Here is a 19644-nt window from a genome sequence, read left to right as displayed (position 1 = left end):
ATTCTGATAAGCTTGAAGGAATAAAGACACAGTGTGGCTAAGCTCTCCCTATATATCAGGCATTTTGGTCCAAGCAACATCCTTGTAAATCTCTTCAACCCCATCTCCAACTTGGCAAAGTCTTTCCATAACAGTACTGTACAAAATACTCCCAAGTGCAGTCTCACCAACTACAGTACCTGAATAACTGCAGCATTATGTCGGTACTCAAACTTGGAGGTCAGCGTGCTAAGCAGTTCGTTCATTACCCTGTTTAGCTGCATGAGCTGCCTTCAATGAACTGATATTAAGATTAGAACATCTTGCTGAAAGGGAAGTAGGTTACAATGAATTGCAAAGAGATGGTTATCAGTTAGGGAGATGAGCTGAGGAATGTCAAATGGATTTCAACTTGGATAAATGTGAGGGGATACATTTTGGGCATTCAAACTGGGGCAAAACCTTGTGAAAGTTTTAGAAGAAAGAGCAGTTAGTTAACTATGGATTTGTTAACTTCTGGCTATTGATAACCATTCAACCTGTGGGTAGCATTCAGGAGATCATGGGGTTTGCTTTATCTTTAAATGTTCAAATAACTGGGGTCTCATCCCTGTTTGCTTTCCAACATGGTAGCTGGAATGGATCTGTTGTATCACATTCCAATAGTTACATCATTTTTTGCTCATCCGTTTTATTAGCTATTTTTTTAGTGAAGATATTTGGAGGCCCTCTTCTGAGCACATCTTTAAGTAATTTGTACACAATCTTATCTTCGTACAAATCTAATCTTCATTTGCATAGTTGTGTTCATTTTATCAGTTGTTGGAAATCTGTTACAGGCTCTTAATTGTGTTTTATTTCTTTCAAGAAACAAACATGGGAAGATTGTCAAGCCACTACAGTTCCAGTCAAAAGTTGCATCTGGCACCACATCTCGAGTGGAACCAAACATCAAATGGTTTGGTGAGTTTGTATTTTCTAGACTAAAGTGATTTTCAGATATGGCACAAAAACTATAAACACATGTATAACTGAAATGTTCATAATCTCAAGAATTCGATTGTCAGAGAAGCAGATCTGTCTAGTATGGTCTTTCCTGTTGCTCCTTGGCCTGCTTCATGTGGTCCTCAAGCACTGGGCCTGCATTGTTGGGGGTCAGCACCTTCTTTCATCACCCTGTTCAGCTGCATAGGCTGCTTTCAGTGAGCTGTTTGATGCTAAATTAGGGCATCCTGCTGATGGTGAAGCAGGTTACAGTGAACTACAAAGAGATTGTGATCAGTTAGGGCGACGGGCTGAGGAATGGCAAAAGGATTTCCAGTTAGATCAGTGTACGTTCTGAAACCAAAGTAGGGGGTTAAAATAATCTCTGTTCATGTAGAGCCCTTGTGTTGTTACATAGAGTACATTGTGATCTGTACCTGCTAGGCTAGAATTTGTTGTGAGAAAGTTTTGAATCAGTTTGACCTTGACCTGAATTTAAAGAGCCAACCAGGAACAACCACATGCCAGAAGACCCCCAAATTCAGTCTTTACTGCTTTGGGAAACTTGAACCTACAAGCTAATTGTTCTCCAGAAGTGTCTTGGTAGGATGTTCTGACTCTGGGAGTGAGTTCTGTGCAGATGTGTATGTCTTTGTCTCCTACACCAAGATCACGGACCCAACTCTTTCACCCTATTGATGCAATAATGACACCTTTGCTGAATTACTGCCGGTGATGTTTGCTGTAAGGCAGGCAGTGCTATGAGACAGGGCAGCATAGTAGTGTAGTGGGTAGCATAATAACTTGTAGAGTCAGCTGTAAGATTGGGGTTCGTGTCCTGCCACTGCCTGTAAGGAGCTTGTTCATTCTTCCCATGACCGCATTTGTTTTCCCCTGCGTGCATTCCAAAATCATACTGTCGGGTTAATAAGTTGTGTGCACACTATGCTGGCTTTGGAAACATGGCAACGCTTGTAGTCTGCACCCAGTACATGTTGAACTATGTGGTCTTTGATGTAAAACAGCAGATTTCATTATATGTTTCAATGTACATGTGACAAATAAAGCTAATCTTGTATCTGGAGATCTTACATTGAAGGAGTATTTCAGCAGTTAAATGCTGGAGGAAGTGCTCTCAGATAATTTAAGCGTGTACTGTGCCCTGACAGCTTTTCCAGTATCAGCAGATTATCTCTTTAAATAAGGAAAACAGCAATGAAGTATAAGGTGTGCTCCTAATTTTACTCTGATTTTAAAATAAAGGCTTTTTTTCTTGCATTTGTTATATAGCTAACACTCGAGTCATTAAGCAGTCATCTCTGCAGCAATTCCAAGAAGAGATGGGCAGTGTTATGAAAGACCCTTATAGGGTAGTTCTCAAACAAACCCAGCTTCCGATGTCTCTTCTGAATGACCGAATCACACCTCATGTAAGTTTTTAACTTTCATTCAATATAGCTGTGAATACTGAGCAGTATAGTTTGTGCTTTGACAGAATAGTTCCAAGTATTCACATAATTCCATCATGAACAGCTGTAACTTTTAATTTGCCTTTATCTAAAATATTGAAATAGCTGCTGAAAAAAGTTCAACTTTTCATATCTGCATGTCTTGACTATGAGATTGCTTATTGAAGTTTCTAGCTGTGCTATTCAGTAATGATGGTTTGTATTCATGGTGGGAAATGCAATATTAAGGTTTGTGCCAAGGGTACTAAACACAAAATTATACCTTATAAGTTAGCACAGTTTTTTAAGTAACTAGATCAACAAAAAGGTATCTGGATCATTATTGCTTGGAATAATGGAAGTTTTGAACCTTGGAAGTTGGAGAATTAATGAGTGTCACGGTGCTGGTAGTTAGCACAACATTTTGCATACCAGCAATGGGGGTTAAAATCCTGCCACCGTCTGTAAGGAGCTTGTATGTTCTCTCCATGACTGTGCGTATTTCCTCCAGGTGCTCCAGTTCCCTCCCACAGTCCAAAGATGTACGGTTGGTAGATTAATTGGTCTTGTAAAATGTCTCATGATTAGGCTAGGATTAAATCAGGGTTGGCTGGGTAGCATGGCTCAAATGGTCTATTCTGCACTGTATTTCAATAAATAAATAAAAATGTGAGAAAAGTATTGAAATGAGCTTTTAAAAACGTGCAAACACTGCTGACTTTAGGCTCATTTAGTTGGTATGAACCTAAATTAGACTTAAGCTTATGTTTTTTGGATTGCTGCATTCTTGGAAAATATTTTTTTACGGCAGGCAGTTCACCTGAGCACAATCCAGCACAATTATATCCTGTTTGAAATTGCATCTAATATTAAAATTTTGAAATGTTGGCATTTTATCCTGTTATTGACAGATTTGGAATGGTTCAGAAGGCTTCTAAACTTAGAGCAGGGACTTCCAAACTTTGGGGTGGTCGTTTGTACAGCACTTTATGGTATAGGCAACCTGGGTTCAATTCTCGTTGCTACCTGTAAGGAGTTTGTACATTCTCCCTGTGACTGTGTGGGTATATAGTATTTATTAACTGGGATCCACAGAGCCCTTGCTTAATGGTGTTGGTCCATGACATATCAAAGGTTGGGAACCTTTGATTTAGGCTATTCAAGGGGATGAGTGTTTTCTTTGAAAGGAATTTGTGAGATTCTTTACATTTTCTTTTCTGCCTTTAAGCATTTCTACAATTTAATCAAAACGTAAATAAGTCATTTTGATTCATTTTGCCAAATCCTTTTCATTAGTCATGGGTTCCTTGATCATCCAAAGTCACTGAGCTGAGCATTCTCGGGATCGTGGTATGACTTGCAACAAGAGACAACTGTTTCAGCTAATTTGTTGTTGCATTAAATTCATTTCTCGGTGTTTTTTCCCTTGATTAATACTTTCCAGTGTTTCCACTTTGCTACCTTTTGCATCACATTTACTGTAATTGCTCAACTTAAAAAAAAATAGACATTAAAGGCACAGTTTTAAGAACTTGATCTTCAAGGGTGTTAAGGAAATTACAAGATGAACTCTCATTCTGTTGACAAATCTGCATCTGGAGTAAAGGAATTTGAAGACATTTTCCATATGTTTTAGCTTACTAGCTTGATTTAGAAAATACCTTTAAGTAAACCATAATTAATAAAACAGGCCTTGCTCAGATGTACTTGTCACGTACTTTACAACTGAATGACATTTGGTTCACTTTACAATGCATCTTTCCCAACATTTTCCAGGACTTAAAAAGAATTCTGTTCAGCATATTCAATTGTTCAGCAATTGAGTGACACGGGGTGCTGCAGGCTATGCACCTGCGTTCGTGCTCCATTAAGTTCTGGCTTCTGTAGCCTATTTGGCTGTCCTCCCTGTAATCACGTGTTCCCTAAATTCATTGGTCTCCACCCACATCTGAAAGACTTGCTGGTTCTCGGGTTAATTAGCTTCTTAAATTACCCTTCATGTAATGGGAATGTAAAACCATGAGACGTAGCAGAACTGGGCCTTTCGGCCCATTGAGTCTTTTCCACCATGGCTGATTTATGGCTTTCAACCCCATTCTCCTGCCTTCTCCCCGTAACCTTTGACACCCTGACTAACCAAGAATCTGCTACAAATGTACCGAGTGGCTTGGGCTGCACAGCTGTCCATAGTAATGAATTGCAGATTCACCACCCTCTGGCTAAAGAAATTCCTTCTCATCTGTTCCAGATGGAGTTACCTCTATCCTGAGGCTGTGCCCGCTGCTCCTAGGCTCACCCACTGTGAAAAGTCCTCTCCATATCCACCCTATCTAGGCCTTTCAATATTCGATGGGTTTCAATAAGATTAAGAGATTCCACTCCACCATCCCATCCCATTCTTCTAAGCTTGAGTGACTATAGGCCCGAGCCATCAAATGCTCTTCAAATGTTAACCCTTTCATTCCCATAATCATTCTTGTGAACCTCCAATGGATCCTGCCCAATGCCAGCACATCTCCTATAAAGGACCCAACACAGCTCATAATGCTCCAAGCGCGGTCTGACAAATACCTTATGAATCCTGAGCATCCCATCTTTGCTCTTGTGTTCTATTCCTCTTGAAATGAATGCTAACATTGCATTTGATTTCCTTATCACTGACTCAGCCTGCAAGTTAACCTTAGGGAATCTTGCACAATGACTCCTAAGTCCCTTTACACCACCGATTTTTGAATTTTCTCTCCATTTATGCTTTATTCCTACAATCACAATGCATGGCCATACACTTTCCCAGACCATATCCATCTGCTAATTCTTTGCCCATTCTCCCAATCTAGCTATGTCCTTCTGTGGACTCCCTGCTTCCTCTACACTACCTGCCACTCCATCTTCCTCGTATCATCCCAAAACTTGGCCACAATGCCTTCAATTCTCTCATCTAAATCATTGAAGTATAACATGAAAAGATGCTAATTTAACTCCGACCCCTGCAAAGCACTGCTAACCATTGGCAGCCAGCCAGAAAAGGCCTCCTTTATTCCCTCTTTGTTCCCTGCCAGTCGTCCAGTCTCTATCCTTGCTAGTATCTTTCCTGTCCTACCATAGGCTCTCGTTCAGCAGCCTCATGCAGCATCTTGTCGAAAGCTTTCTGAAAATTCAAGTAAACATCCACTGACTGTCCTTTGTCTAGCCTGCCTGACAATTTCCTCAAAGAATTCCAACTGATTTGCCAGGCACGATTGCCCCTTAAGGAAACCATGGCCTACTTTATCATGTGCCTCCAAGTACCCTGAAACCTCATCCTTAATATCCAATATCTTTCCTACCACTGAAGTCAGATAATTTCTTTTCTTCTGCCTCGTGGAACGACATTTGAAATTTTCCACTCCTCTGGAACCATGCCAGAATCTAGTGATTCTTGAAAGGTCATTACTAATGCCTCCACGGTCTCTTCAGCTACCTCTTTCAGAGCTCTAGGAGTTTGTCCATCTGTTCCAGGTGACTTATCTACCTTTAGACCTTTCAGCTTCCCAAGTACCTTCTCCTTAGTAACGACAACTACACTGACTTCTGCCCCCATGCTCTTGAATTTATGGCATATTCCTGGTGTCTTTGACTGTGATGGCTGATGCAAATGATCATATAATGATCACTGTCTCCTAAGGGTTCCTTTGCCTTAAGCTCCCTCATCAAATCCAGAACATGCAGTCAAGAATAACTGATACCTTAGTGTGCTCAACCACCAGCTAGTCTAAATGGCCATCTTGTAGTCATTCAGAGCCTGCCTATATTTGTCAGTATGCATTTGCTCCATATTTCAATGGATTTTCATCTGTGTAAATATTTAAAGCAAAATTGTTTGTTTGCAGAATTCAAAAGTACATATTCTGGATACAGAAACATTTGAAACAACATTTGGCCCTAAAGCACAACGAAAGAGACCAAATCTTAGTGTATACGATATGCAAAGCCTGGTGGAAAAAGCTGAGACATCAGTAAAAGAGTATAATCTGGAAAAAGACCGAGATCTGATTGTGGAAGATACTGGAGTGCGGTAAGGAAATCATTAGCACTCAACTAAATAAGATTCTCAAAAGTGGTATGTTTAAATATTGTTGATTTATTGACATAGTCTCTGGGTGACATAAATATTTCAATAACTTAGAAGTTAGAATATTATGTGTACAGTTTCAGACATTATTAAACACTTCTTTTCAAATTTTAAGGAAAAACTCAAGTCCTGTGCTACTGAAAAGTATTGAGTTGATTCTTCAATTACATTTCCAAAAAAAAAATGGCTGCATGTTATATTTCATGTGCTAAGTTTCTGTAATTTAGTTGCCCTATAGCTCTGGTGAACAATACCAGCTGCTGAGGCCATAAGAGTAGTGATGAACCTTTGCAGATTAAGTGCTGAAGGTGTTCCCAGAATGCCAAGAATTTGGTCTGCCAGCAACTGCAAGGTGTCCCCATATATCCAAGTCAGAATGCGTGAAATAACTGGGAATTTGAAAGTCGGTTGCAATATTGTTTGTGATAATACATTGCTGGCTTCATTTTGTTTAGGGATGAAGTTAGAGAAGAAATCTTCAAAAAAGGACAGTCGAAGAGAATTTGGGGTGAGCTATACAAGGTAAATGTTTTAATGGAAATTATCTTTGCATCTCCTATCAGGCAAGTACAAACTTCATTTTTGAAAGACACTAAAAGCAGATTTTCAAAGTTAAAACAGTGACTATTGCTTAAAAAATAGGAATTTTGTTTTTCATTTTATTTGCTTGCTCATTGTTTCTCAAAGCTGCTGTTCACAACCTGCTAAAAGCACCCTTGTAGGGGTCTATACTGCTCTGACTCAACTAAAATGTAGTTGTCCCTTATGTTGAATCTTGTGTAAAAGTCCTTTTCGTCATTTATCTTTTTCTGTTAACCTTTATCAGGTTTTGTTGTTGAAATATTGAAGACATGTGTAGATTCATGAAGTCAACTGGCATGAAAGCAGGCTCTTTGACCCAGAGACTGTGACAGTCCTCAAGCACGTACTTGTGTTAATATCACATTAATCCCATTTTTATATTCTCCTCAATTTGTCATCTACTCCCTCTCAGATTTTGCCTCTCAGCTACATACGTACTATGCTCAATTGAAATATACTGTCATCTTCAGTGTGGGAGGAAATTGGAGAACCTGGCCATACCTGTACCTTTACCTGCTCAAGTGCAAACTCTCCACAGCAGGAGACGTCAGGATTGAACTTGGCAGTGCTATTACCTGCATGGCTCTGCAGGTTTGGTAACAGTTGAGGATAATTGTGTTTCTTTGTATGGCTCTTGTAAACCATTAAACAGAACAGTTCTCAATCAACTTTTGGAATTGCATAAATAATTTTCAGTTTGCACCAACAGATGATAGGCCTCATTTATTTTTGCTGGCACTTTATGTATATGTGATTTGCTGGGACATGAAAATTGTTGTGCATGAAGGGTGAACAGCGTACAGCACTCGATTATCTGCACAATGGTCCAAAGTTCAAAGTAAATTTATTATCACAATACACATATGCCACCATACATAACCCTGAAATTTATTTTCTTGCGAGCATTCACAGCGACTACAAGAAACGCAGTATAATCAATAAAAGACAGTACCCAAAGAATGGACAAAAGAAAACAAACTCTGCAAATAAAATTAAACAATAATAACAAGATAAACAAGCAAGAACAACTTCTTAAATCTATATAGCCATTCCAAACACACAGCTTACAGAAATCAATAAATGAAAAGAACAGAAATATGCTGAATTAAAAGAGGGAGTTGAAAGAAATTGGAGCATGTCCCAATAATAATATCTACAACAGTTACCATCCCAAAAGCACCACGCAATAGCATGAAGCAATTAGGGCTACATAGAAATATATATGTGAACCTTCAGAAAGCTACAATACTAAACACCACTAGAATAGCCCAAAAGTTCATAGCAATTGACAAATGAATGTGTTTGGCTATGCCTGTACCTAAAGTTTTATCAGCTTGAGCTGAGGAAAAAAATAAATAAAAATAATAGTAAATAAGCAATAAATATCGAGAACTTGAGATGAGGGATCCTTGAACTTGAGTCCGTGGGTGGTAGGAACAGTTCAGTCATGGAGTGAGTGAAGTTATCCTCTGGTTCAAGAGCCTGAAAGTTGAGGGCTAATGACTGTTCCTGACCCTGGTGGTGTGAGTATCGAGGCTTCTGTACCACCTTCCTGATGGCAGCAGCGAGAGAGCATGGGCTGAATGGTGGGGTCCTTGATGGGTGCTGCTTTCCTGCAACAGCGCTCCATGTAGATGTGCTCAGTAGTGGGGGTGGGCTTTACATGTGATGGGCTGGGCTGCCTCCACTACTTTTTGGAGGCTTTTCCATTCAAGGACATTGGTGTTTCCATACCAGGCTGTGATACAGCCAGTCAATGTACTCTCCACCACGCATCTATAGAAATTTCTTGAAGTTGTAGATGAAGTGCTGAATCTTCACAAACTACTAAGAAAGTAGAGGCTGCCGTGCTTTCTTTGTAATGGAACTTTGCGTGATTGACACGGGACAGAAATGGTAACACCACGGAATTTTAAAGTCTCTGAGTCTCTCCACCTCTGGATCATTGACTTCCGTTTTTCTCCTCCTGAAGTCCATGGTCCATGGTCTTTCTGACATTGTGTGAAAGGTTGTTGCAGTGGCACCACTCAGTCAAATTTTCAATCTTCCACTAATATGCTGATACGTCAATGGTCTGTGAGGGCCTTAAGTGTATTAAAGCCTATTTTATTTTCTGTTTTACTTTGGCCATCTTGGGGAGTCTGAAGTATCTTTCTTCATTTAATAATAATGTTGCAAATAATCTTTCTTTTTCAATCATTTTATTATTAATAATAATATGAACAAAATACAATTGATATATTAATAAAGGGATTACAAACATACACGTTCCCATTGCACATGAAAGAATACATAAGCAATGATTACAGTATAAATGATTATTCCCAAAACATGAACAATACAGTATATATATGAACAAGGTAAGTCTAGGTATTTCATAATATATAATATAAAAAAAAGAAAAAAGAAAAAAAATTGTTATGCAAAAATAACTAAACTACTAATCTAATAGCTAATAAAGAAGAAAAAGAAAGAAAAACTAGAAAAAGAAAAAAAAGGGCTGTTTATAATATCTCACAAGAATACATAATCATCAGTGTTGTCAACTCTGATCCTCTCAACATAAATGAGATCAAAGCTGGAAAATCAAATAGGCTTAGAACAGGGTATGTTGCAAATAATCAGCCTAACCTGATACAGATAATGCCTTTGTCCCTCTCATCTACTTAATCACCTCTCTTCTAGTCTTTGCCCTGAAGATCCTTATTAGAATATCCCATTTTTCCCTTGCCGTTTGAGCATTCCTGATCAAGTTGCTTTGGGAGTTATTGCTTTCCTCATGCATCATTAACAAAGTGTTTTTCTTTAAGGTTATTGATTCATCGGATGTTATAATCCAAGTGTTGGATGCCAGAGATCCAATGGGAACACGCTCTCCCCATATAGAGGCTTATTTAAAGAAGGAAAAACCATGGAAACATCTGGTTTTTGTGTTTAACAAGTGTGACCTTGTACCTACTTGGGCTACTGTAAGTTTTTTGCAATGTCTTTAAAAATTCAGTATTAGAATGTAATAATTTCTTTGGAGCAGGAAGAATTTTAACTATGTTGTTTTTAGTGTATGTTTAGCTCCAAACATATGTTCAAAATGGGGAATTACGATTTTAAAGTTCTGTTCAGTGTATTTACTTAGAAATACTGCTAAATAAACCATTGTAGCGGTGTGCTACAAACAGCGCTAAAATTACGACACGGAGTCGGTAACTGCAGTCGAAGGAAAAACTTTATTCGAAAACTTCAGCCTCACTTTTAAGCCTCTGTCAACCGGCCCCCCATGGCGAAGAGGCTCCAAAGCTCTGTGCTCGCAAACCCCCGTAGGCTATCTAATTGTGAGTCGGTTCGCATACGCTAGGAAATGAGCCGCCACATAACCCCCCCCCAGAACCGGCGATACACCCCCCAATGTCCACAGCCTGGGCCAGAACCTGCTTGGGAGGTCGGCCTCTGCGCCGAGGCGCCGGAAACTCGGCCGGTTGCGCCAGGTCCACATGGGCCGGCTTGAGGCGGTCCACCGTGAAAACCTCCTCCTTCCCCCCAACGTCCAGCACGAACGTGGACCCGTTGTTCCGGAGCACCGTAAACGGCCCCTCGTATGGCCGCTGCAGCGGTGGCCGATGCCCGCCCCTTCGTACAAACACAAACTTACAGTTCCGTAGGTCTTTGGGTACGCAGGTCGGGTGCCGCCCATGCTGTGAAGTGGGTATGGGGGCCAGGTTACCGAGCTTCTCGCGAAGTCTGCCCAGGACTGCAGCGGGTTCTTCCTCTTGCCCCCTCGGGGCTGGTAGGAACTCCCCGGGGACGGCCAGGGGCGCGCCGTATACCAACTCGGCCGACGAGGCGTGCAGGTCGTCCTTGGGCGCTGTGCGGATGCCGAGAAGGACCCAGGGAAGCTCGTCCACCCAGTTGGCTCCTCGCAGGCGGGCCATGAGGGCCGACTTCAGGTGACGGTGGAAACGCTCCACTAGCCCGTTCGACTGTGGGTGGTAGGCAGTGGTGTGGTGCAGCTGAGTCCCCAAAAGGCTGGCCATAGCTGACCACAGGCTGGAGGTGAACTGGGCGCCTCTGTCGGAGGTAATGTGGGCTGGTACACCAAAGCGGGATATCCAGGTGGCGATCAGGGCTCGGGCGCAAGATTCGGAGGTGGTGTCGGTGAGCGGGACCGCCTCTGGCCATCTTGTGAACCGGTCCACGATAGTCAGGAGGTAACGCGCTCCGCGCGACACTGGCAGGGGGCCCACGATATCCACATGAATGTGGTCGAAACGCCGGTGGGTGGGATGGAACTGCTGCGGTGGGGCTTTGGTGTGCCGCTGAACCTTGGCCGTCTGGCAGTGCATGCACGTCCTGGCCCATTCACTGACCTGTTTGCGGAGTCCGTGCCAAACGAACCTGCTGGAAACCATCCGGACAGTTGTCCGGATGGAGGGATGCGCCAAGTTATGAATGGAGTCGAAAACACGTCGCCGCCAGGCTGCGGGGACGACCGGACGGGGCTGGTTGGTGGCGACGTCACAGAGTAGGGTCCTCTCACCTGGGCCCACGGGGAGGTCCTGGAGCTGCAAACCAGAGACTGCAGTCCTGTAACTCGGAATCTCCTCATCTACCTGCTGTGCCTCTGCCAGTGCCTCAAAGTCTACCCCTTGGGAAAGGGCATGAACGGTAGGGCGAGAGAGCGCATCCGCCACGACATTGTCCTTACCCGAGACGTGCCGGACATCCGTTGTGTATTCAGAGATGTAGGACAGGTGGCGTTGCTGGCGGGATGACCAGGGGTCGGATGCTTTCGTAAACGCAAAGGTAAGCGGTTTGTGGTCCGTGAACGCGGTGAAGGGCCGACCTTCTAGGAAGTACCTGAAATGCCGGATTGCCAGGTAGAGCGCCAACAGTTCCCGGTCAAAAGCACTGTACTTGAGCTCGGGTGGCCGCAGGTGTTTGCTGAAAAACGCCAGGGGTTGCCAGCGACCTGCGATGAGCTGCTCCAGCACCCCACCGACTGCCGTGTTTGATGCGTCCACTGTGAGGGCGGTAGGGGTGTCCATTCTGGGATGTACTAGCATTGCGGCGTCAGCCAAAGCTTCCTTCGTTTGAACGAAAGCGGCGGCGGACTCCTCGTCCCAGGTAATGTCCTTGCTCGGACCCGACATCAGGGCGAACAGGGGGCGCATGATCCGGGCAGCTGAAGGGAGGAAGCGGCGGTAGAAATTGACCATACCTACGAATTCCTGAAGGCCTTTGACCGTGGTGGGTCGGGGGAAGTGGCGGACCGCATCTACCTTAGCGGGCAGAGGGGTTGCCCCGTCTTTAGTAATCCTGTGGCCCAGGAAGTCAATGGTATCAAGTCCGAACTGGCATTTGGCAGGGTTGATTGTAAGACCGTACTCACTCAGTCGGGCGCAGAGTTGACGGAGGTGGGACAGATGCTCCTGACGACTGCCGCTGGCTATGAGGATGTCATCCAAATAGATGAACGCGAAGTCCAGGTCCCGTCCCACCGCGTCCATTAACCGCTGGAACGTCTGTGCGGCATTCTTCAGGCCGAACGGCATGCGGAGGAACTCGAAGAGGCCAAACGGGGTGATGAGAGCCGTCTTGGGGACGTCGTCAGGATGCATCGGGATTTGATGGTACCCTCGGACAAGGTCGACCTTGGAGAAGATCCGGGCGCCGTGCAGGTTTGCCGCAAAGTCCTGAATGTGCGGCACAGGGTAGCGGTCCGGTGTGGTAGCCTCGTTCAGCCTGCGGTAGTCGCCGCACGGTCTCCAGCCCCCCGTCGCTTTGGGCACCATGTGCAGGGGGGAAGCCCAGGGGCTGTCGGACCGCCGGATGATCCCCAATTCCTCCATTCTCTGGAACTCCTCCTTCGCCAGTCGGAGCTTGTCCGGGGGAAGCCGCCGAGCACGGGCATGGAGGGGTGGTCCCTGTGTCGGGATGTGGTGCTGTACGCCGTGCCTGGGCATGGCTGCTGTGAACTGCGGTGCCAGAGCCGATGGGAACTCCGCCAGGACCCTGGTGAAGTCGTTGTCGGACAGCATGATGGAGCCGAGGTGAGGGGCTGGCAACTGGGCCGCGCCCAGGGAGAACGTCTGAAAGGTCTCGGCGTGTACCAGTCTCTTCCTGGGCAGGTCAACCAGCAGGCTGTGAGCTCGCAAAAAATCCGCACCCAGAAGCGGTTGGGCTACGGCGGCCAGTGTGAAGTCCCACGTGAACTGGCTGGGGCCGAACTGTAGCTGCACCTGACGGGTGCCATAGGTCCTTACTGTGCTGCCATTCACGGCCCTCAGGGGGGGACCCGGTGCCCTGCTGCGAGTGTCGTAACTTGTCGGAGGTAAAACGCTGACCTCAGCCCCAGTATCGACCAAAAAGCAGCGTCCCGACCTGCTATCCCACACATACAGGAGGCTATCCCGATGGCCAGCCGCCGTAGCCATCAGCGGCGGCTGGCCCTGGCGTTTCCCGGGAACTTGCAGGGCGGGCGGCAACGGCGGGCTTCTGCGCCCCACCGCTGGTGGTAGAAGCACCAGTGGTCATTGGGCCGGGGGTTAGTGGGCTCTGCGGCCGGGCCTGGACTGGTTTGCTGCCGGGAGCGTGGCTGGGAGATCTGTGCGATGGACGCCCCGCTCACCTTTTTGGCGTTCCACAGCAAGTCCGCCCGGGCTGCCACCTTCCGGGGGTCACTGAAATCCGCGTCGGACAGCAGCAGGCATATGTCCTCGGGCAGCTGCTCCAGGAATGCCTGCTCAAACATGAGGCCTGTGTGTCCCTCGGCCAGAGACAACATCTCATTCATTAAAGCCGATGGAGGTCTGTCGCCCAAGCCATCCAGGTGCAGTAAACGGGCAGCCCGCTCGCGCCGTGAGAGTCCGAAAGTCCTGAGGAGCAGGGCTTTGAATTCCGTGTACTTGCCATCTGCCGGGGGCGACTGTACGAACTCCGCGACCTGGGCCGCTGTGTCCTGGTCGAGGGAGCTCACCACGTAGTAGTAGCGGGTGTCTTCTGAGGTGATCCGGCGAACGTGGAATTGGGCTTCGGCTTGCTGGAACCATAGGTCCGGGCGCTGTGTCCAGAAACCCGGCAGTGTCAACGAAACCGCATGAACAGAGGCGGCGTCGGTCATTTCTGGTCCAAAAATCGTTTGGACCGTCGGGGTCACCAATTGTAGCGGTGTGCTACAAACAGCGCTAAAATTACGACACGGAGTCGGTAACTGCAGTCGAAGGAAAAACTTTATTCGAAAACTTCAGCCTCACTTTTAAGCCTCTGTGAACCGGCCCCCCATGGCGAAGAGGCTCCAAAGCTCTGTGCTCGCAAACCCCCGTAGGCTATCTAATTGTGAGTCGGTTCGCATACGCTAGGAAATGAGCCGCCACACCATAATAAACAACAGTTCAGACTTTAATTTTACAAAATGTTCAAAATATTATACTGTAAAATTCTAATCCAGTGTAATTTGGATCTGGATGGGCAGTTTTTTCCAGACTATTGAATATTCAGTGCTTTTTAAATTCGCTGCCTTTACACAGTATTACAAATTTACCTAACAAATTTAAAGGGACCATAGGAACCAAGCTCTAGTCAGTTTCAAGGGAGTGCAGGAATGCGATTTACATAGAAGTCAAGTGTCAAACTATCAACATTTCTGAATGATCAGGTAGTGAATTATTAATTTTATTGTACAGCTTTTCAAATTTAGTTTCAAGTTTCAACCTTTCAAGTTCCTTGTGTGAAATGCCTTTTTGAAAATCCGTGTTCTAAAGTCCTGTTCTGATGGTGCTTACTGATGTCGTTGAACCATTGAGGACTGATCAGACTGGGGTGAAATTTTACAGGATTTATTGATCAAATGTTTAAAAGGAAAGTGTGATGCTGTGTGTTTTATGCTTTAACAAGGGGGCTTAAAAATAAATTATTAAATATTCCATCTCCTAGAAACGATGGGTTGCTGTGCTGTCCCATGAATATCCAACTCTTGCATTTCATGCGAGCCTCACCAATCCCTTTGGAAAAGGAGCTCTGATCCAACTTTTGCGACAGTTTGGGAAGGTAAGAGAAGGGAATGAAAGCAGCTATAATTGTTTTTTAAACTGCAGGTGTTGGAAATCTGGAATGAAACGGGAAATTAAACAACAGATCAATCAGCACCTAAGGAAAAAGTTGATATTTCGTGTTCCCTGGTCAGAACTGGAAAAGTGAGAAAAGAAGTTAATTTTAATCTTTAGAGAATGCGGAGGAGAGATGGATGGGGCAAAAGGAAATCTCATAGGTTGAGCTCAGGAATGCCTTTGGCAAAAGTTGTAGATGAAGTTATCCAGTGTTCGCTTAATGAGAGCACTTAGAATAAGCCAATGATTGTAAAAGAAGTGTTCAGACTGCTGAGCCAATATTACAGATGGATATCTTGGATCAAAACTGGTGATTTCCAATACAAGCATGGAAAGTGACTTAACTGGCTTTATAGAATTCAAAATCAAGTCTGGAGGTTGTGTAATGGGAGATGGTCTGTGTCCAAAATTTTTAAAATGTAGTTTGAATAACTCAAAAACTTGTGAAAGCAGAATTAATAAAAACACATTATTAAGATGATACATGAGGAAATCTGCAGATGCTGGAAATTCAAACACACACAAAATGCTGGTAGAACACAGCAGGCCAGGCAGCATCTATAAGGAGAAGCATTGTTGACGTTTCGGGCTGAGACCCTTTGTCAGGACTAACTGAAAGGAAAGGTAGTAAGAGATTTGAACATCCCTGACACATTTAGTTGTTTGTTTTTTTTTCTCTCTCTGCCTGCTCTCCATCTACCTCTGGTGCTTCCCCCCACCCCACCCCTTCTCCCGAGGCCTCCCATCCCATGATCCTTTCCCTTCTCCAGCTCTATATCACTTTCGCCAATCATCTTTCCAGCTCTTAGCTTCATCCCACCCCCTCCGGTCTTCTATCATTTTGCATTTCCCCCTCCCCCCACTACTTTCAATCTCTTACTATCTTTCCTTTTAGTTCGTCCTGACGAAGGGTCTCGGCCGGAAATGTCGACAGTGCTTCTCCTTATAGATGTTGCCTGGCCTGCTGTGTCCCACCAGCATTTTATGTGTGATTAAGATGATAATTCAGTTCTAGAGTGATGCAGAACCAATCTCATACATTGAATATCCTTTAAATGTCCTAAATGAACCTTTTGTATACTGGTAACTGTTTTTGCAATATTTAACTCTGATGCAATGACAAATGATTATTGGCTATATATTCTTTGCTTTCTTAATAAGGTAATTATTAGTACATTTTGAAGGTGGTACAGGCAGTGCAAACTTGCTCAGCATTTCTTATTGCCAAACATTCCAAAAGACAGGTGTAATGACAGGTGGAAATCACATTTAAACTGGGTACCAGTGTTTTGGCAGAGACTCGTATTTTCCAGGTTTTGAAAATTCATTGTTTATGCTCCTTGAATTGTAGAATGGACATGCCCTAGAAAGAGAGATCTTTCTACAATTCTTACTTTTTTATCAGTCTTATAAGGATTCAACAGGACTGTAATATAACTCTTGGTTAGATTAGTTTTGCAATGTGTCACATGGCCCTGGTGGTTAAAACTAGTATCTATAAATTATTAAATCTTCATTAGTTAAATTTTGATGCTGCTTTTTCAGCTATAAGTTAAAACTAGATTTATGAAGACATTGATTACATGTTATCATTTCCATTTTTTTAAATAGCTGCATACTGATAAAAAACAGATCAGTGTTGGCTTCATTGGTTATCCAAACGTTGGCAAGAGTTCCATCATTAATGCACTTCGATCAAAGAAAGTCTGCAATGTTGCACCTATTGCTGGAGAAACAAAGGTATGTAATGTGGATTTTAGGACTTCTAAACTTAAATATTTGAAAATAGATCCATTAAAAAGATGAGGGATAAATGCAACTTTCTTGTACACAGAATCCTTTTTCCTGGTCTTCGGTACTGTGGACAACTATCTTGCTTTATTTTGTTAAACCTTTATAGACCCTGACAATGTGTGGCCTGCTTCTAATTGTTCCCACTCGTTTGGTGTACTAATGCAATAAGAAGATAATTTTTAAAAGATATATGCCACTCAAGTCTTGGAGACACAGATATCTGCAGATGCTTAAATCTGGAGCAAAGGAACCTAGCAGGTTAAGGAGTATCTGTGGGAGGGACTGTCTGCATTTTGGATGACACCCTGTATTGGAACTGTGTGGTAAAGGAGGTTTGTCATATAAAAAGGGAAGGGGGAGGAATGAGGCAGACTAAAGAGGAGTGAGGAATGATGGGTGGATAGGGTTGAGAGATAGAGGCACGTGAGTGATAGGTGGAAGCAAATAGTTTCTTTAAAAAAAAGTGAGCCATGTGAGTGGAGGGAGGGTGAAGATGAATACAGAATAAGCAGGGACACAAAAGCTGCAAGTGCTGGTACTGGAAAAGTAAGGAAGGTGATGATGGGATTAATGAAGAGCAGGTGGGAGGGGAATTCCTCCATGTCAGCCGTAATGTGTTTCTTAACTTCCGGTTAAGATGGCGCTACGGAGCGTGTGCAACAGCTCTCTGGTAGTCAAAAAGCTAAGAAATCTGACCAAAAGCATCACTAAAAATAACTTTTGAGGTAAATTGTGTTAAATTATTGCTGCAAACTGTGAACGGGTGAGCGACAGGCGAGTTTGGGGGATGAATCAATGCAGATAAGGTTCTGATGCCCCTACAGCTGGCTGGCGACAGAGCTTGGATTGCTCTGGGTGCTGCAAGAAGAAGCAGGGCCTGGACAGAGGAGATTGGATTTTGGTGCTTATACAACTCGTATTTAGTGCGAGATTGGATCACTCTAAGCGTCAAGTTGCTCTGAAGAGCTTGAAGGTGGCTGGGTGGCGTGGTCTAGGCCTGGGGCTCTTCACAGTAGTGGTGCCCTGGTTCTAATACAAGATATGATACGTTGTTTAGACTATTTAAGCGCTGGCCCAGATCGGAGGCGAGACGCGATTTCACTCTTTCTCAGCGATCTTCACTCCTCTCCAGGGCACAGAACCTTTCACTGTTCCCATTGTTGGGTCAATTTAAATGCCGATTCAGAAAGACTGAAGACAGGTTCTCAGTCGAAATGAGAGCTAGTTTCAGTCACTGTCCAACATGGTCATCTCCATGGCACTGAGGCTATGAAGACCTGATGTTCTCTGTGCCTGCTAAAATGAACCGATAGCAAGGCTTTGGGTCTACTCCGGGGTTCGAATCTGAGGACTCCTTTTTGGTTTGGGATGCTGTTGCTCACATCAATTGTTTACATTATTTTTTCTTTCTTTCTTGTGCATCGAGTGTTGGTCTTTTTATTCTTTTTTTTCTCTTGGGTTATTTCAGGTTTCTTGCTCTGTGGCTACCTGTGAGCAAGTAAATCTCAAGGTTGTATAATTTATGCATACTTTGATAATAAATTAACCTTGAATCTTGCTGCTCTTTTGGACTAGGCCTTTAAGGGCTGGCACCTTTCTGTGATTACAACCCAGCGAAGCATCGGCAACTGGGCTGAATTGAGTTGAGTTCCCCATACTGTCAAGCTTTAATGCTTTATTCTTAATGAAATATTGTTTCAATTTTTTTTTTTGACTTCCTGATGTTTTTTTGTTTGGAAGCAATGCTTTTGCATACCAGAAAGTGCATTTACCAGGCTTGAGTTCCTTTCTATTGCAGCATTTCTTGCCAAGATACTGAGCTAGCTTGACCTTGGATAGCTAAGCTGTTTTTGCCTTACAGACCTTCTAGGTGTACTTAAACTGGCTTCATCCCTCTCTATGTCATAGTCTAGGAATGCTACTTGGTACAGAACTGAGATGAGAGTCATACTACATGGAAACAGCCTAACTGGTGGACATCCATCTTCCTAATTCCATCTTCTAGCATTTGACCTTCTCTGCCTAGGTGATTCAAGTGTTCATCAAGACCTCTAAATGTTGTCAGTGACTGCTCCCATGTACTCTAGCAGTAGACTGTATATTGGAGCACAGGATAATTATTTCATTCAGTTTCTTATTGCCCTCTTTGTAATCCATTAGTGTTTGCTCTCTATTCTGGTAGTTGAGACCGTTTGAACCACTGCCTTCGTTTAAGCATTCAGAGCCCAGAAAAAAACAAACTGATTTTAGCATTCGTCTCTATCTTGATTTGTTGAGCTAATAAATGTTCTGTAAGTGACAGAATTTATGGCTCATCTTTTTCAATTCTGAGATTTCAATGTAAAGATTTCGTGACACAAGATGCTGCAATAAATTGTTTTTCCTGTTTCTCTGGTGTAGGTTTGGCAGTACATTACTCTGATGCGACGTATTTTCCTTATTGACTGTCCTGGGGTTGTGTATCCATCCGGTGACACGGAGACTGAAATTGTGTTGAAAGGAGTGGTGAGTATAACCTCCCAAAAATAAAGGTTCTTTTTAAAAGCAATCAGATTATTAATGTGAATTTAGTCATGTAGGATTTTGTGAATAAAACATGGAAGAGTTGTTCTAAGTGTTTAACAAAAGTTGCAGTCCTTCCATTACA

At 43.7% G+C, this 19644-nt stretch overlaps 1 protein-coding gene across 1 annotated transcript in view; it reads left to right on the top strand.

The window, feature by feature from the left end:
- gnl2 (G protein nucleolar 2) overlaps window positions 1-19644 on the top strand; it is a 43541-nt gene that overhangs the window by 8285 nt on the left and 15612 nt on the right. Inside the window, exons 3-10 of the mRNA XM_059954374.1 lie at window positions 848-942; window positions 2254-2393; window positions 6281-6465; window positions 6978-7044; window positions 9915-10073; window positions 15031-15144; window positions 16815-16943; window positions 19398-19502. Coding sequence (XP_059810357.1) covers window positions 848-942; window positions 2254-2393; window positions 6281-6465; window positions 6978-7044; window positions 9915-10073; window positions 15031-15144; window positions 16815-16943; window positions 19398-19502 — 994 coding nt within the window. The remainder of the gene's footprint in view (window positions 1-847; window positions 943-2253; window positions 2394-6280; window positions 6466-6977; window positions 7045-9914; window positions 10074-15030; window positions 15145-16814; window positions 16944-19397; window positions 19503-19644) is intronic.

This window comes from Hypanus sabinus, chromosome 30, assembly GCF_030144855.1.
Source record: "Hypanus sabinus isolate sHypSab1 chromosome 30, sHypSab1.hap1, whole genome shotgun sequence".
Lineage (NCBI taxonomy): Eukaryota > Metazoa > Chordata > Chondrichthyes > Myliobatiformes > Dasyatidae > Hypanus > Hypanus sabinus.
This window is presented reverse-complemented; position numbering and strand designations above follow the sequence as displayed.